Below are 17,519 nucleotides of genomic sequence, written 5' to 3' on the forward strand. Positions count from 1 at the left end.
TGAAGGATTACCTCTACCTCAACGTCAACGATCTAGATCACCAATTAAACGAGATACAGGAAATACAGCTCATGCAACCCAACTAAAATCCAAACAACAGGATAACAGCTTATACAACTTCCTGCTCACCAATTACGACACCAAATTCAATACAGCAAAACATGTGTTCCAACAAACATCTAAGTATGTACCAAGGGCACAAATTGCACAAATACTGTTCACCCGTAATGGCATCATATTGAAATCACCAGATCCAGACTTTGCAAAACTAATTAGAAACAAAGCTTCTTTTGAAATTTATGGAGCCAAAGCAAACATCCAAACACTGAATGCTTCCACTCAAAAACAACCACCACCACCACATAAATCCCCACTACTATCGGTAGTCATCAGGGGTGTAGAACCTGTCTTAACAGACGAGGAGATCTTTGAGGAACTGCAATGCGAAGGTGTACAAATCCGCAAATGTATCCGTATTCGCAATAACAACGGACCCACATACATGGTGCGGGTCCTAACAGACTCACAAAATGCTGTAGACACACTACTACACAGTGGAGCATACATATACAGACGCAGGTACAAAGTTGAACCATCCCGTTCTCAACAACCTCTTCCATTGCGGTGCGAAAAATGCCAACAGTATAACAAGCACACTACCGCTGCATGTCCAAACCGAGATAAATGCGGATACTGTTCAGGACCCCATTCAACCAAAGAATGTCAAAACCAAACTGCTCCACCAAAATGTGTCACATGTACGGAAAACCATCCTACATACAGCTACAAATGCAAAGCCAAGCCTGAAGCAATACCTGAACACCCCGACCTAACAGTCCCCCTGCGCACCAATGACACTGCTACGGAACCTGACAACTCACTACGACATCCTGTAACAGTGGAAGATCTAATACGTTTCTTCACACTGACTCTCCAAAATGTGCACCCATTTTTAAGAACGCACATATTAACCCAAGTAACGGCATCGGCAAAAACCATTTTCAACTTGCAACTCCATGCAACATACTCTGGTCCTCACGTGCATTTCCACATATCCCACTTGGAAACTGCGGTTTAAGGTTTTGAATATGGCAGTACGGAATATGTATAATTTTCTATTTTTAAATATCCGATCCGTTTCTAAACGAAAAGCTTTATTGCAACACCTGCTCTTGGAAGAATCTGTTCACTGCTTTGCGCTAAACGAAACCTATCTTGCTCCAAAAATGATCTGTCATATTCCACCATACAACATCTTACGCCACGATGGCCCGCCGGGCTTAAGAGTAAACGGCGGCACAGCAATTGGAGTAGATAGAAAATTACCATATCGAACAGTTACCTTCCCACCACACTTCCACTTGCCAGAACATACTGCTAGTACAATCTACTTTCCATCCCGGGTCGTTACATTTGCTACCATCTATGTAAGACCAGGGGAGACTATTCCATACCAATTCTTTCAACATATCCAAACCCTTAGCAAACATTATATCATAGCAGCGGACATCAATTATCATAGCCGAACCATGCAAGACAAAACAAACTGTTTACAATTTCTGGACCAAAACACTACAGCAGAATTCCATGTACTGCCCAGAGCCACACGTCCCATAAATAACACCACCCCTGACGTTGTTATAACATCAACATCTCTAAGTGCCTGCTTGAACATATCTGTGCTGGATTCCATCGGCAGTGACCATGACCCAGTGAAAATTACCTTAAATCTTGGTAACCGCAATACGAGCAGTACAATACAACCTCGAAAAATCTGGTGTTACAACAAAGCGAACTGGGAGGCATATAGTGAAAAGCTACAGAATGCTTTTTCTCACCCGCATCCACCACCAAACAATTCAGAGGAACTCGATACGGCGGTGGAACATCTTACTGCTCAGATTACCAGTGCGGCAACCACTAACATACCTACGACCACTCTCAATAGTTACAAACCAAAGCTACCTCCGCAATATCTTCACCTAATCACAGCATCACGACGAGCATACAGGGACTATCTCCAGACCAGAAATCCTGAATCCCTTAACTTACACCGTCAATGGCTGCGTACAGTTCATAACTATATAAAAGCTTATAAACAACGTCGATGGATTGAAACGTGCAACCAATTGAGTGACGAAAGCCATCCCACAAAATACTGGAAACGTTTCAAGGTGCTCACTGGACAATCCAGTAGTACTCCTTATCCGATAACAATCAAGGACGCAGCTCTAAACACAGACACTGAAAAAGCTTATGCCTTCGCAAATGCCTTGCAAGACACTTTCACTCCGACACCGCAACTAGCTCCAAATCTCCGCCTCCAGACCAAAATTGACAGAGTCACAAACCCCAATAACAGGCAACTGCAACCCAGTAATACGCACACTATTGATCCTACAAATGCTCTAACTGTTCCTATCACAACAGACGATATTATCAATACTGTGCGTAGGAAGAGAAACACTGCTCCCGGATTGGACAATATCACATACGTATTGATTAAACAGGCCCCGCTTGCATTGCTGTCCTTTCTGGCCATTATCTACAATTTTATCCTCCGCACAGGACACTACCCGACAGACTGGAAGATATCAAAGGTTCTAATGTTCCCAAAACCAAACAAAGATAGTACCAACCCAACAAACTATCGACCTATTCAGCTCACATCAACCTTTAGCAAAATATTCGAACGCATCATTGTTCGACGCATACACATGCACTTACAAGCACACAGTTTACTTCCGTCGCACCAAGCAGGCTTTAGACCTCAACACAGTGTCCTTGATAATTTATTAAAACTAACGACTCGCATCACAAATCATTTCAACACATCCAAACCATCCTGCCTAGTACTATTCGACCTGGAGAAAGCATTTGACAAAGTATGGCATACTGGGCTCATCTACAAGCTCCATAAATTCCACCTACCGCTTTCCTATGTCAGATTAGTACACAGCTTCCTAACAAATAGGGTCGCCTATGTCACTGTAAATGGAGCAATGTCATACCCCATTTTCCCTTACTCTGGCGTTCCACAGGGTGCTGCTTTATCACCATTACTCTACATACTATACGTTGCCGATATGCCAAAACCCCCACAAGTTTCTATCTACCAATTCGCTGACGACACCGCATTTCTCGCCTGTTGTTCAACCATCCAAGCTATAAACAAAACTCTCCAACCAGCTATAAACTCCTTCCAAAGATGGTGTGACACATGGCGTCTCACAATTAATGCTCTCAAAACACAAGCATTGGTGTTTCTGCAGACAGGCTGTCGCTCGAAGATCCAAAGGAACCCAACATTATTAAACATCAAAATACGGGGAACTCCAATTCTGCCTGCCACCACTGCAAAATATCTGGGAGTCATATTTGACTCCAAGCTAACCTGGAAACCTCAATTGCTCAACATCGTCCAAAAAGCTACAAATCGTCTGAGCTTGCTCAAACGGCTAATTGGAACATCCTGGGGACTCAACTCCCAGGTTGTCCTACATACCTACAAGGCTTTCCTTCGACCAGCAATTACTTACGGCCACACTGCATGGATATCAGCCCCAGACTCATTCTATCACAAACTACAAGTTCTGGAAAGACATGCTCTTCGTTTGGCCTTCAGAGTAGTCCTACCAAGTCCTACACGACTACTGTACGAGCGAATAACCTTTCCCGAAATCACAACACACATCGAAGCCATCCGTCACAAATATATAACTGGTCGAATGAACTCGCACCATCCACAACTTCTTAGCACAATGTACGAAGATGCTCTACACGACTGCCTTCCCACATACCACTGCACACCATTACAGCATCTCTTAACCAGGTACACTTTCCTGATAGATCCACAGCATCCTGACTACCAGCTGTATAATATCCATCATCCTCCGGAACTACGGCACGTGATATATCCAACACATGCCGCACCATAGCAAATTATTACTTTCCTAACTGAAGTAATTTTCCCACTACTGCATAAATAAGATCTAAGTGAACTACCCTCAGAATAAGTAAATATGTACCACTTCATTACTGAAAACACTTAGACCATCACCTTGCAAGGGAAAACATTTATGGAAACAATTCACTTACCAAAGAGAAGGTGTACCCTTCTAAATGGAAAACGAGGAGAAAAAAAAAAAAAAGAATTGCAGACAGATCAAGGTATAGGTAATCGTAAGTCGGTCTCTCTTGTGTCACGCATCGTGGGCCAATTACTCCAGGTGGAAGCCGTAAGTCTGGAACGGACAAACGGTACCAATTGTGCCTATACGGTGGTTAGGTGATTGCGAGGAACCTTCTTTTGGTTGAACACGTTGAGTGGAGCAGACATTCGACTTACACTATTTTTTGAAACTGTTTTTCCTTATTACCTTCATCCTTCCTCTTCTTGGTTGTCTTGGGCTCTACAATTAGTTTGGAATTGCTCTTTGGATTGAGTTGCCGGTTGGTTTGAGTTTGTGCGCTTTCCCACAGGATTTTCGTTTGTTCCATTGGATCATATAACAACTCACGGTTGTGGTCTTCTGATATGCATCATGGTCTTCCTGCAACGCTGCTACGACAGCGAGAAGGGGTGAAAACCTTCACCGGAGGTACTAAACGGACGGACGGTCCAAACTCCGAGACGATGCTCGATTCACGAAGTACCAATGATCCAATGCAAACGTCCAGCTATTCCACAAAACACCGACGTCGCAATTCCTATGAAGGATTACCTCTACCTCAACGTCAACGATCTAGATCACCAATTAAACGAGATACAGGAAATACAGCTCATGCAACCCAACTAAAATCCAAACAACAGGATAATAGCTTATACAACTTCCTGCTCACCAATTACGACACCAAATTCAATACAGCAAAACATGTGTTCCAACAAACATCTAAGTATGTACCAAGGGCACAAATTGCACAAATACTGTTCACCCGTAATGGCATCATATTGAAATCACCAGATCCAGACTTTGCAAAACTAATTAGAAACAAAGCTTCTTTTGAAATTTATGGAGCCAAAGCAAACATCCAAACACTGAATGCTTCCACTCAAAAACAACCACCACCACCACATAAATCCCCACTACTATCAGTAGTCATCAGGGGTGTAGAACCTGTCTTAACAGACGAGGAGATCTTTGAGGAACTGCAATGCGAAGGTGTACAAATCCGCAAATGTATCCGTATTCGCAATAACAACGGACCCACATACATGGTGCGGGTCCTAACAGACTCACAAAATGCTGTAGACACACTACTACACAGTGGAGCATACATATACAGACGCAGGTACAAAGTTGAACCATCCCGTTCTCAACAACCTCTTCCATTGCGGTGCGAAAAATGCCAATAGTATAACAAGCACACTACCGCTGCATGTCCAAACCGAGATAAATGCGGATACTGTTCAGGACCCCATTCAACCAAAGAATGTCAAAACCAAACTGCTCCACCAAAATGTGTCACATGTACGGAAAACCATCCTACATACAGCTACAAATGCAAAGCCAAGCCTGAAGCAATACCTGAACACCCCGACCTAACAGTCCCCCTGCGCACCAATGACACTGCTACGGAACCTGACAACTCACTACGACATCCTGTAACAGTGGAAGATCTAATACGTTTCTTCACACTGACTCTCCAAAATGTGCACCCATTTTTAAGAACGCACATATTAACCCAAGTAACGGCATCGGCAAAAACCATTTTCAACTTGCAACTCCATGCAACATACTCTGGTCTGGTCCTCACGTGCATTTCCACATATCCCACTTGGAAACTGCGGTTTAAGGTTTTGAATATGGCAGTACGGAATATGTATAATTTTCTATTTTTAAATATCCGATCCGTTTCTAAACGAAAAGCTTTATTGCAACACCTGCTCTTGGAAGAATCTGTTCACTGCTTTGCGCTAAACGAAACTTATCTTGCTCCAAAAATGATCTGTCATATTCCACCATACAACATCTTACGCCACGATGGCCCGCCGGGCTTAAGAGTAAACGGCGGCACAGCAATTGGAGTAGATAGAAAATTACCATATCGAACAGTTACCTTCCCACCACACTTCCACTTGCCAGAACATACTGCTAGTACAATTTACTTTCCATCCCGGGTCGTTACATTTGCTACCATCTATGTAAGACCAGGGGAGACTATTCCATACCAATTCTTTCAACATATCCAAACCCTTAGCAAACATTATATCATAGCAGCGGACATCAATTATCATAGCCGAACCATGCAAGACAAAACAAACTGTTTACAATTTCTGGACCAAAACACTACAGCAGAATTCCATGTACTGCCCAGAGCCACACGTCCCATAAATAACACCACCCCTGACGTTGTTATAACATCAACATCTCTAAGTGCCTGCTTGAACATATCTGTGCTGGATTCCATCGGCAGTGACCATGACCCAGTGAAAATTACCTTAAATCTTGGTAACCGCAATACGAGCAGTACAATACAACCTCGAAAAATCTGGTGTTACAACAAAGCGAACTGGGAGGCATATAGTGAAAAGCTACAGAATGCTTTTTCTCACCCGCATCCAGAACCAAACAATTCAGAGGAACTCGATACGGCGGTGGAACATCTTACTGCTCAGATTACCAGTGCGGCAACCACTAACATACCTACGACCACTCTCAATAGTTACAAACCAAAGCTACCTCCGCAATATCTTCACCTAATCACAGCATCACGACGAGCATACAGGGACTATCTCCAGACCAGAAATCCTGAATCCCTTAACTTACACCGTCAATGGCTGCGTACAGTTCATAACTATATAAAAGCTTATAAACAACGTCGATGGATTGAAACGTGCAACCAATTGAGTGACGAAAGCCATCCCACAAAATACTGGAAACGTTTCAAGGTGCTCACTGGACAATCCAGTAGTACTCCTTATCCGATAACAATCAAGGACGCAGCTCTAAACACAGACACTGAAAAAGCTTATGCCTTCGCAAATGCCTTGCAAGACACTTTCACTCCGACACCGCAACTAGCTCCAAATCTCCGCCTCCAGACCAAAATTGACAGTCACAAACCCCAATAACAGGCAACTGCAACCCAGTAATACGCACACTATTGATCCTACAAATGCTCTAACTGTTCCTATCACAACAGACGATATTATCAATACTGTGCGTAGGAAGAGAAACACTGCTCCCGGATTGGACAATATCACATACGTATTGATTAAACAGGCCCCGCTTGCATTGCTGTCCTTTCTGGCCATTATCTACAATTTTATCCTCCGCACAGGACACTACCCGACAGACTGGAAGATTTCAAAGGTTCTAATGTTCCCAAAACCAAACAAAGATAGTACCAACCCAACAAACTATCGACCTATTCAGCTCACATCAACCTTTAGCAAAATATTCGAACGCATCATTGTTCGACGCATACACATGCACTTACAAGCACACAGTTTACTTCCGTCGCACCAAGCAGGCTTTAGACCTCAACACAGTGTCCTTGATAATTTATTAAAACTAACGACTCGCATCACAAATCATTTCAACACATCCAAACCATCCTGCCTAGTACTATTCGACCTAGAGAAAGCATTTGACAAAGTATGGCATACTGGGCTCATCTACAAGCTCCATAAATTCCACCTACCGCTTTCCTATGTCAGATTAGTACACAGCTTCCTAACAAATAGGGTCGCCTATGTCACTGTAAATGGAGCAATGTCATACCCCATTTTCCCTTACTCTGGCGTTCCACAGGGTGCTGCTTTATCACCATTACTCTACATACTATACGTTGCCGATATGCCAAAACCCCCACAAGTTTCTATCTACCAATTCGCTGACGACACCGCATTTCTCGCCTGTTGTTCAACCATCCAAGCTATAAACAAAACTCTCCAACCAGCTATAAACTCCTTCCAAAGATGGTGTGACACATGGCGTCTCACAATTAATGCTCTCAAAACACAAGCATTGGTGTTTCTGCAGACAGGCTGTCGCTCGAAGATCCAAAGGAACCCAACATTATTAAACATCATAATACGGGGAACTCCAATTCTGCCTGCCACCACTGCAAAATACCTGGGAGTCATATTTGACTCCAAGCTAACCTGGAAACCTCAATTGCTCAACATCGTCCAAAAAGCTACAAATCGTCTGAGCTTGCTCAAACGGCTAATTGGAACATCCTGGGGACTCAACTCCCAGGTTGTCCTACATACCTACAAGGCTTTCCTTCGACCAGCAATTACTTACGGCCACACTGCATGGATATCAGCCCCAGACTCATTCTATCACAAACTACAAGTTCTGGAAAGACATGCTCTTCGTTTGGCCTTCAGAGTAGTCCTACCAAGTCCTACACGACTACTGTACGAGCGAATAACCTTTCCCGAAATCACAACCCACATCGAAGCCATCCGTCGCAAATATATAACTGGTCGAATGAACTCGCACCATCCACAACTTCTTAGCACAATGTACGAAGATGCTCTACACGACTGCCTTCCCACATACCACTGCACACCATTACAGCATCTCTTAACCATGTACACCTTCCTGATAGATCCACAGCATCCTGACTACCAGCTGTATAATATCCATCATCCTCCGGAACTACGGCACGTGATATATCCAACACATGCCGCACCATAGCAAATTATTACTTTCCTAACTGAAGTAATTTTCCCACTACTGCATAAATAAGATCTAAGTGAACTACCCTCAGAATAAGTAAATATGTACCACTTCATTACTGAAAACACTTAGACCATCACCTTGCAAGGGAAAACATTTATGGAAACAATTCACTTACCAAAGAGAAGGTGTACCCTTCTAAATGGAAAACGAGGACAAAAAAAAAAGAATCGCAGAAAAACAAACACGCATCACACAAAATTTAAGGTTCACAGTTGAAAGTTGTTGCTTTTTCCTCCTTCAATTGTGAAGTTAAGTGTGAGTCAACAGTATTTTTATTTTAGAAACTAAGTATGAGTACTGAATTGCGATATATCTCATGTGTGCAAGAAGTGTCGCTCAAGTATTTTCACAAGTGTTCCAAATGTGTAAAGTGTACCAGAAGTGATCAAAAGTAGTTTCTGCAGCACACTTCTTACACACTTTTGGGACACCTTTATATTGGAAGCACTCCTTGCACACTTCCTGTACACTTCTTTTGCTGCACTTTTTGTACACTTCCTGTACACTATTGAAGCACTTCCTGTACACTTCTTTTGCACATTTAATGTGTACAAGAAGTGATCAAAAGTAGTTTCTAGGAAGTGTTCCAAAAGTGTGCAGAAAGTGTATTTTTTTTACAGTGTACTTGAAGCGAACACACTTCGAGAATTGTCTCGAAGTCTTGGACTGGAAGCGAGAATCTTTCGAATTGCAATTCGACTGCAGCGCCTAATACGATCAGTAGATGAAACGAAGATGAAGTTGCTTTTCCCGCGTTATAAACACTTATTTTTCACCATAGAATACACACAACATTTTAAAATATGTTCTTTCCACACAATACAAGAACTACAACCAAGATCTGGCTGACTATTGACTTCAAACAATGAACAAGCGAACGAGTGCAGTATTCGAGTGTGCATTGTCGCGTACTGCATGCTGCGGGTTCGATTGGCGTTTTTGAACTGCGCTATGTGACGTCACTTCCGACAAGACCATGCTTCAATCCTAGCTTTCGCTGTCCGTGCATTACCGCTTGGCAAGCCCTGACCTTAGAGAGCTGTTCCGCAAAGGAGTTTGGTTTAGTATTTAGACAAGATTAGAATTGACGATAAAAATATTCTAAAGCAAAGAAAAAAAAGATAAAGCTGTCCTCTGTGCATTGCACCGTGCCACGAAGGAACATGGGAACGAACAGCAGGTGTAAGGCTCCTCATGTTCTCGATTTCGATCATAGTGTGGATGATGCGATCAGCATCGCGCTCCGGATATAGCTTTTCATCTATAGAGGTAGCCCTGGAACATATTTAATTTTCAAGTCGTAACATTTCTTCAAGCCTCTGTAGACCTCCGGAGAGAACATGGTTGGCCCCTTGGGAGTGCACTGACACAATCGATAATATCCAATTGAGATTGCATGCTCATAATAATAGTAATTATTACTAAAATTTCAGACAAATCTGAAATATTTACACCATTGTTGGAAGTTCAAAGTCTGAACTGGTACATATAATTTTGTCCTGCTTTCTTTCTGTTTAAGGTTTCCAGACGTTCTCAAATGCACTAACGTGATCCGGGTTCTGGATGGACACAAGCTTCTTTCCAGAGGGCAGCAGTGCTGCTTGTGTCTCTCGCCTTTCAAGGTCAGTATCTTATTCGTAATAATTTAAAACGACAAAATTACTTGGAAAAAAATTTAAACTGACTTTAAAAATTAAGAACTAGAGTGAGAACTAGATCAGAGATAAGACGTTATCCAAACCTTCCTTCAGTGTTAGAAGCTACGCTAAAGTTCACAATCGTCTCTTTAAAATTTACAGGATACAACCATTTTTTTTACACGAAAGCAGGCGCATTCATGTCATTGAATACTGAACACAGGCACAAACTCATAGACCTATATATATACAGGATGATTCAGTAAAAGCGTGCAAAAAGGAAACAGGAAATGGATGCTGAACTGAACAGTTGACGATACGGAATCTAGGGTCGAAGTCTACAGAAATCAGAGTGTGATTTTCATGGTTTATCAAAAGTCTGTGTCAACCCAAAGTGACTGGTCTGTCACAATCACATAAGAATCATCAAAATAAAAGACAAATCAAATGTTGAATGTTTGTCCCAATGAAAACTAGAGAAATGGCACATATACCGCATTTTATATAAAATATGTAGTCTGAACAAAAACTGTGTAATATACCTCAAAATATGTAAAAATATGAGCCATGAAACTCATGCTTATCATTGCTAACCTTGTAACGTTCCGACATTTGTCATTTTTGCTTGCTTACAAATCAAGGAAGGAAAGTATATAATCAAAGGGTTCCGGGTTCGATACTCAGGAGGTGCCTAGTGGATCAGTTCCCACCTTAAACGTTAGGTCCAATTCTGATTATCGTACCCTATGCAGAAAGTACATTTAAAACAAAATGTCAAACTAAGGAAAGAAACGTAATCACATAAAAATCCAGAATCTGGATAATCAGTGTTGGAAGTGGAGGAAATCCGGGGGATGCAATCCCCTCAGTTAAGAAAATTGGCGTAAAGCAACTCCCAGCTTGCATAATTTACGTAAGTATAAAGTATTCTTTATCGTCTCGATGTTTAACCATTTACCCACCCACAAACTCGACGAAGACCCCCACATAGGAATTTCCACTTGGAGCACTGCTCATAATGAACCATGTATTATGTGCAGAAAAAAGCACGTAAGCTTGTGTGAAGCAGCTAAACGAGGCACAAATCTCAGTAACTTGTTATTAACAGCATGATCTCAGATATTCAAACGCACTTTCTAAGAAATGGATAACTTATTAACGGAACAAATGAATGCACAAAGTTTCCCATGGAAAAATATCATGGCACCCTGCAAAAAAGTTAACAACCATTTTCGTTATTGTTGAACGAAAGCACTATATTAAGAATATTTATGTTTCCACGTATCGTACGCTGTAATGCCTGTTGAAGCGCTTCGTAAAATACTATTACTCTTTTTTTGTCTGTGTGCCGGTATTTAGCCTTTTACTTCTTTACTTTGATTACCCTGATGCTCAATTCTTTCTCTGATATCCAAGAAACAGGATGAGTCATAACTCAACGCCCTCTTACGAGTGGCTCGAAATTTTCGAAGAAATACGTAATTTGCCGTGGCTGTCCATTCCGTAGTTCGGTTGTAGTTGCGGGGCCTGACGTTACGAGCGCTGCAATCAGAGGTTCCCAGAACAGGTTGCCTGTTGTTTGGGTTTTTTGTACGTCGCGCATTGTGAACACACCCCCGGAAGTTATTACACGGATCTAACGAAGAAGAAGAGGGTTTGTTGATGTCGGCGTGGCTTTTTCGGAATGCCTGTTAATGATAATGAGTACTGGGAAAGATTCATTCATTCATTGGTTTTGTTCAAGTGAAGTTTTCCGCCGAAAACAAACAGGCACCATGCTTCATTTACATTGATACTTTGCAGCGTCTTGCGTGACATCATTTCTTGTTATCTGTGCGTATCGGATGTGGGAGCTGCTGATTGCCACGCCTTGGTAGGACAGTGATTAATTATGTTCAATTTACAGTCAAATATTAGTTTCTTTGTACAATGTGTACTCGAACAGGATTTGCAAAAGATGTTCTTCGCTTTTGTTTCGGATGGTCGAACCGGTCTGGAAACTGTAGGTCCAGTCTTCTAGCCTTTTTGTTCATAGAGTGAACTTAAACTCAAAAATCACACACCACTTTCTTTCTCTATCGCTTTTCCCCTTGCTTTCTCTTTATTCCTTTCTAAGTTTATCTTTCTTCCTGCTTCTCTATCTCATTCTTTTCAATTTGCCTTTTCTCTGCTTCTCTTTCTGCATTCCTTTCCGTCTTTGTTCCCCTGCTTCTCTTTTCGTCTTTTTCTTTCTCTGTTTATCCTTTCCTTTCTTTTTATGTTTATCTTTTATCCACTGCTTCAATTTTATTTTCTTACCTTTCGTTCTTCCTCTGTTTAACTTTGTATTTTCCTTCGTCCTCTCTTTATCTTCTTTTTCTTTCTTCCTCTAGTTATCTTGCTTTACCTTTCTTTCTACATATCTTTCTTTTTATTTATTTCTTCCTCTTTTTCTGTCCTTTCCTCTTTTTCTGTCTTTCCTTTCTTTCTTCCTCTGTTTATCATTCATGTCCTTCCATTGTTCCTCTATCTTTTCCTTCCTTCTTCCAGTTTACATTTCTTTGCTCCTCTGTTCATCTTTTCTTGTTTTCTTCCAGTGCATCCCTTTTTCTTTTCATCTCTCTTTTGTCTTCCTCTGTTTATCTTTTTCTTCTTTTATCACTTTTTACCAGCTTATTCTTTCTATAACTTTCTCTACTTCATTGTCCCTCTGTATGTGTGCAATTCTTTCTCTACTACAAATCATTCTGTAGTTTCTTCGCCTAGCGTATTTAGGTGGGCAGCAGGAATGAAAGTGGGCAAACACTATTTCAGGGTGCTAAACCCCCTGGCTTTACCCCGTCACCATGTGATATCGTACCCGATGACGTCAAGGCAGCATCAACATTCCCTCATCCATCACCATCTTACCCACACGACACTTTCCCTTTCCTGTGAAATATTCTAAGCCCAAAGGGGTGGGAAGAGCCTCACCCTGGTCAATTTGACAGGAGGGAACCTTTTAAAAGCACGATTCATGTTCTTCCAATCTTTCTCAGGCGTATCCCTTCCTCAGCGATATTGTTTTGATTTTTGACTCCCCTTCGCAGCTCTTTGTTTTGACTCCGAATCCGACGACCAGATGTCAGACGATGTCGCCGTCCGCGACAGGTGGTTGCGGGGAGAGCGTGGGACGCCACCGATGTGGTCCTCTTCCCTCCTCAAGATCGTCTCGGGTTACCAGACACCAGCTGGTTTCTCGCAAGTCTTGTGACGTCACAGCTTAAATCCTTTACTCAAAACTAATGCTGTCCAAATGTTTTTTTTTAGTTTTTTTTTTTTTAGGAAATCTCAAAAATAGATTTTTGAAAAACGACTTTTCAAAAAATCTTTTTTTTTTTTTCGGTTTCGGTATTCGAAACCGATTTTATCTTCGGTTTTCGAAAGTATTGTACTTCAAGGATTCAAGCAACTTTCAGGTTTTTGAGACTTTTGTGGCTTACATTTTTCAAAACAATTTTTTTCGGTACGATTTTAAAATAAACAGTTTCCTAGTTTCAGGTTTCAAAAACACTTTGCTGGTTGCAATTTTCAAAACAGTTTTCCATTTTGAACCTTCAAAATCTTTCTCAGACATGACATGCAAGACCGATTATCAATGTCGATTTTCAAACAATAACCCGGTTGGAATTACAAATACTTTCCCGGTTTCGGTTTTTAGAAAACTTGCTTTTTAAAACAAGTTTCCGGTTTAAAAGAAAAGGTTTTATTTAAAACTGAAAATCAAAAGTGATAAATAATTTAAATAACGCCACTCACAACTCTACGTTACTACCGTAATGTCATTTTTGAGAAGAAATCAAAATATGTATTCCTTACTCCAGGTTTTCATTTCGTGACCAATCGCAATTCTTCTCCGACTTTTTAAAACGAGTTCCTTAAAAATTTTCTCAACACTCATGATCATCTTCGCTATTAGCCAAAAGTGACAGAAAAGCGAAGAAAAAAAAAAGCAAATCAATCAATGAATCCAAGTCGATGTACTGAACACTGAACCAACAGACGTATGAAACACGAGATTCCTTAATTGAAACGGAATGACACCTTCTCCTCCTCGTACAGCCTTCTGAAGAAAATCTCAGGTTGGAGCGCCCTCGTAAAATTTTATTGAAGACTAAACTTTTTATCAACAGGTAGATCCAACAAGGCTTCGAGAGATCTTTAAATGCCGTCATACGTTATGTCCCACCCTTAAGCCCTTGGAATCGATCACTGGGCTTTCAGAGAACCTTCGATAATTAAAGAACCATCAACTACCAAAGGGCTATTACTCAGGGTTAGAGAAGACCCTTTCAAACTTCCACCCTCGTAAGGCTTTCTTCCTTGTACAAAATTTTATGACTGATTGATTTGGTTTATTTTACTTCGCTTTTTCGCCACTTTTGGCTAATCGCAACGATGAGGATGTGTGATGAAATTGATGAAGGGTCACCCACAATGAACACCCGGGATTCGAATCCTAGTGTCGTAGCGCGATGTGCTAACCACTCCGCCACGGAGGTCTGCTCTTTTATGAAAAACAAGAGAGGGAGCCCTGAGACTAGAGTTTGTGGCAAAGTGGCTTACTAACTGCAAATGCTATTAGATTTATTTTAATCATTACTAAAGTGAAAAATAATGTTTCGTGCCTGTCATACATTGGTATTTGGCCTTTACTCATCGAGTTATATACTTTGGCGACTGTTCCAGATTTCTCTGGAGCAAGTCCGTGCATAGCGGCAGAGAAGGGGGGAAATCGAGAGCTCAGAGCGAAGCAGTAACTCTAGTCGCTTTCCCCCTCCACGCATTCCACTCCGTGTTTATTGGTGGAGCCGTCTGGCCTCGCTACTTGCGCAGTCTTGTTGTCGTTCACCTGCTCCGGAGATAAATGGGACAGAGTGTACTTTTAAGTTCGGTTTGGCAGTGGTTTCGGATTCGAATCCTGGCCTCGGCATGGCTGTTCTTTGTGAGTATTCCTTCATAAATTTCATCATATCATCATTCATCCTCATCGTCGGAATTAATCAAAAGTGGAAGAAAAGCAAATAACAAAAATGAAAAATAAAAAATTAGTTCGGTTTGGCAACTACATAATATTTCTCCTATGGCGAATAGATTTCATTGCATTAGGAACCAGCCTCGAATACTGCTAAGAATGTATGAAAATATCTGGTTCAATCTTCAAGGGTCTCGAAGACAAATCATCGCTTCGAAAAAAAAAAATAAAAAGGAAAGGATTTCGCGGCGATAGAAAAATGGAAATCGCAGCAATTTACAAGCAAGCAAGGGTAACCCTACCGTAAATTTACGGATTGGTTGTGCTTGGAGCCGAGAAATGCCCCTCCCCCCCCCCAGAACAAACACGCGGGGGTGAGCAAATGCACCACACGTAATTCGACCCCCGTTCCTTCGGATGCTGGCGGATAACCCTTCGTTATCTCGCTTTGGGCTTCGGACCACGCGCTCTCCTATTTCAACTCGGCCCACGTGACCAGAATGGAGCTGCGGTATTTGCTGCCTGCGCGTGACCTGTATCGCGCATTGCTCTTCTTTTGTTTTGTTCTTCCTTTCCCATCTGAAAGCATTTTCTCAACCGATTCTTTGCGCCCGGGATTCGTGTACCGGTTTGCTTCGGAAATAAGGTAACCACAGGCTGGATTTGCATTTGGAAAAGAGGGGGCTAATATCCCCCTCAATGAATTAGGTTATTTTACTTCCCGTTTCCTGCCACTTTTGAGCTACTTGCGACTATGAGAATGGGTGATATCATGAAGTTATGAAGTTGATGAAACAACACTCAGAAAGAACGCCAACGCCTATAAGTCGGGATTGGAACTCGGGACCCAATCTCCCTCAAAATTATTATAAAATTAGAGATATAAATCTCCCCGAACTGCGGTATCTTTTTAGTCGCTTTTCTACCTCTTCAGGTCAATCGCGAAGATAAATGATGAATAATAAAATTGATGATGGCAGTCATCAATGCCCACACCTGCATTGAAACTGTCGCTGGTAAGATCGTGGGTCCGCCGGCCTCCGTGTCGGAGTGGTTAGCACATCGCGTTACGACGCCAGGGAATCCCGGCCTGGGCATGGATGTTTATGAGTGTCCATTCATCAGTTTCATCATATCATCACTCATTCCAATCTTCGCAAATTAGCCAAAAGTGGCACAAATCAATCAATCGATCGAGATATTGGGTCCAGGATGTAAACAAAATACAATGCAATGCAATTCAAAATTCACTCTATTTGAAATGTTGTGTTGAAATTCTGTGATTACAATGAGAGACTCGTAAGCGATACCTCGACATGTATGAAGAACCATTTAATTTCATATCACACCGCTAGATGCCACCACTGACTCGTCACCAGTGTAAAGAAGACCGGACAAGAAAATGCTTTCTGTGCAATCCAGTACATGACCCCCGCGATGTAACTTTTTTCTTCCTTTATTTTACTTTAAATATATGTGCCGTCATTGCCATCAACTATGAGAGAACTCAAAAACAGCATTGTTACGTCCATGTGTGGCAGGAACTTGGTTTCTCAACGTTCCTCGTGTTTCCGTTAACGAAAATGCATAAGTTTTTTCCTACACATTCAATATCAGTCATTACTGTGACTTATGGACTCAAAACATATGGCGTTTGAAATACGATTAATCATTTTGAAAAGCCCTGCATGTGATTTATCAATAAAAAATCAGATAGGCATCCACTTGGTATGTCCGACCAGGTCGCATAGTAAAGTAAATTTCTTTTAGGTATTTTTTTTAATGGCATACCATAGTATCGAGCGATTGATTGATTTGCTGTTTTAAGTCCACTTTATGCACAGTAAGGCTAATCGGGACTGGACCTACAGTTTAAAGTGGGATCCGAACCACTCTGTGCCTCCACCGGGTATCGAACCCGGGACCCCTTGATTACAAGGCGACGACGCTACCACTGCGCCATCGGGGAAGCCCAGTATCGAACGAGAACGAGGCCTAGTTTCAATTATTTTTTTTGTATTTTTCTCACATACGTCGATTTTCTGCTCATGACGATGAACCGGTGCAACAGACGACGCCACAATAGGTACTAAATCTATGCCGGTTCGCTAAGCGAACGTGTTATGTGATTGACTGTCGGACTCAACACCGAAGTTCTCCAGTTCCAATCCCGCCCTGGTCTGTGAATGC

At 41.8% G+C, this 17,519-nt stretch overlaps 1 protein-coding gene across 1 annotated transcript in view; it reads left to right on the forward strand.

Moving 5' to 3' along the window:
* LOC145978990 (E3 ubiquitin-protein ligase Zswim2-like) overlaps window positions 1-17,519 on the forward strand; it is a 108,431-nt gene that overhangs the window by 85,918 nt on the left and 4,994 nt on the right. The window contains exon 8 of the mRNA XM_083112050.1: window positions 10,219-10,321. Coding sequence (XP_082968176.1) covers window positions 10,219-10,321 — 103 coding nt within the window. The remainder of the gene's footprint in view (window positions 1-10,218; window positions 10,322-17,519) is intronic.

This window comes from Lepisma saccharinum, chromosome 25 (assembly GCF_977018435.1).
Source record: "Lepisma saccharinum chromosome 25, izLepSacc3.1, whole genome shotgun sequence".
Taxonomy (NCBI): domain Eukaryota; kingdom Metazoa; phylum Arthropoda; class Insecta; order Zygentoma; family Lepismatidae; genus Lepisma; species Lepisma saccharinum.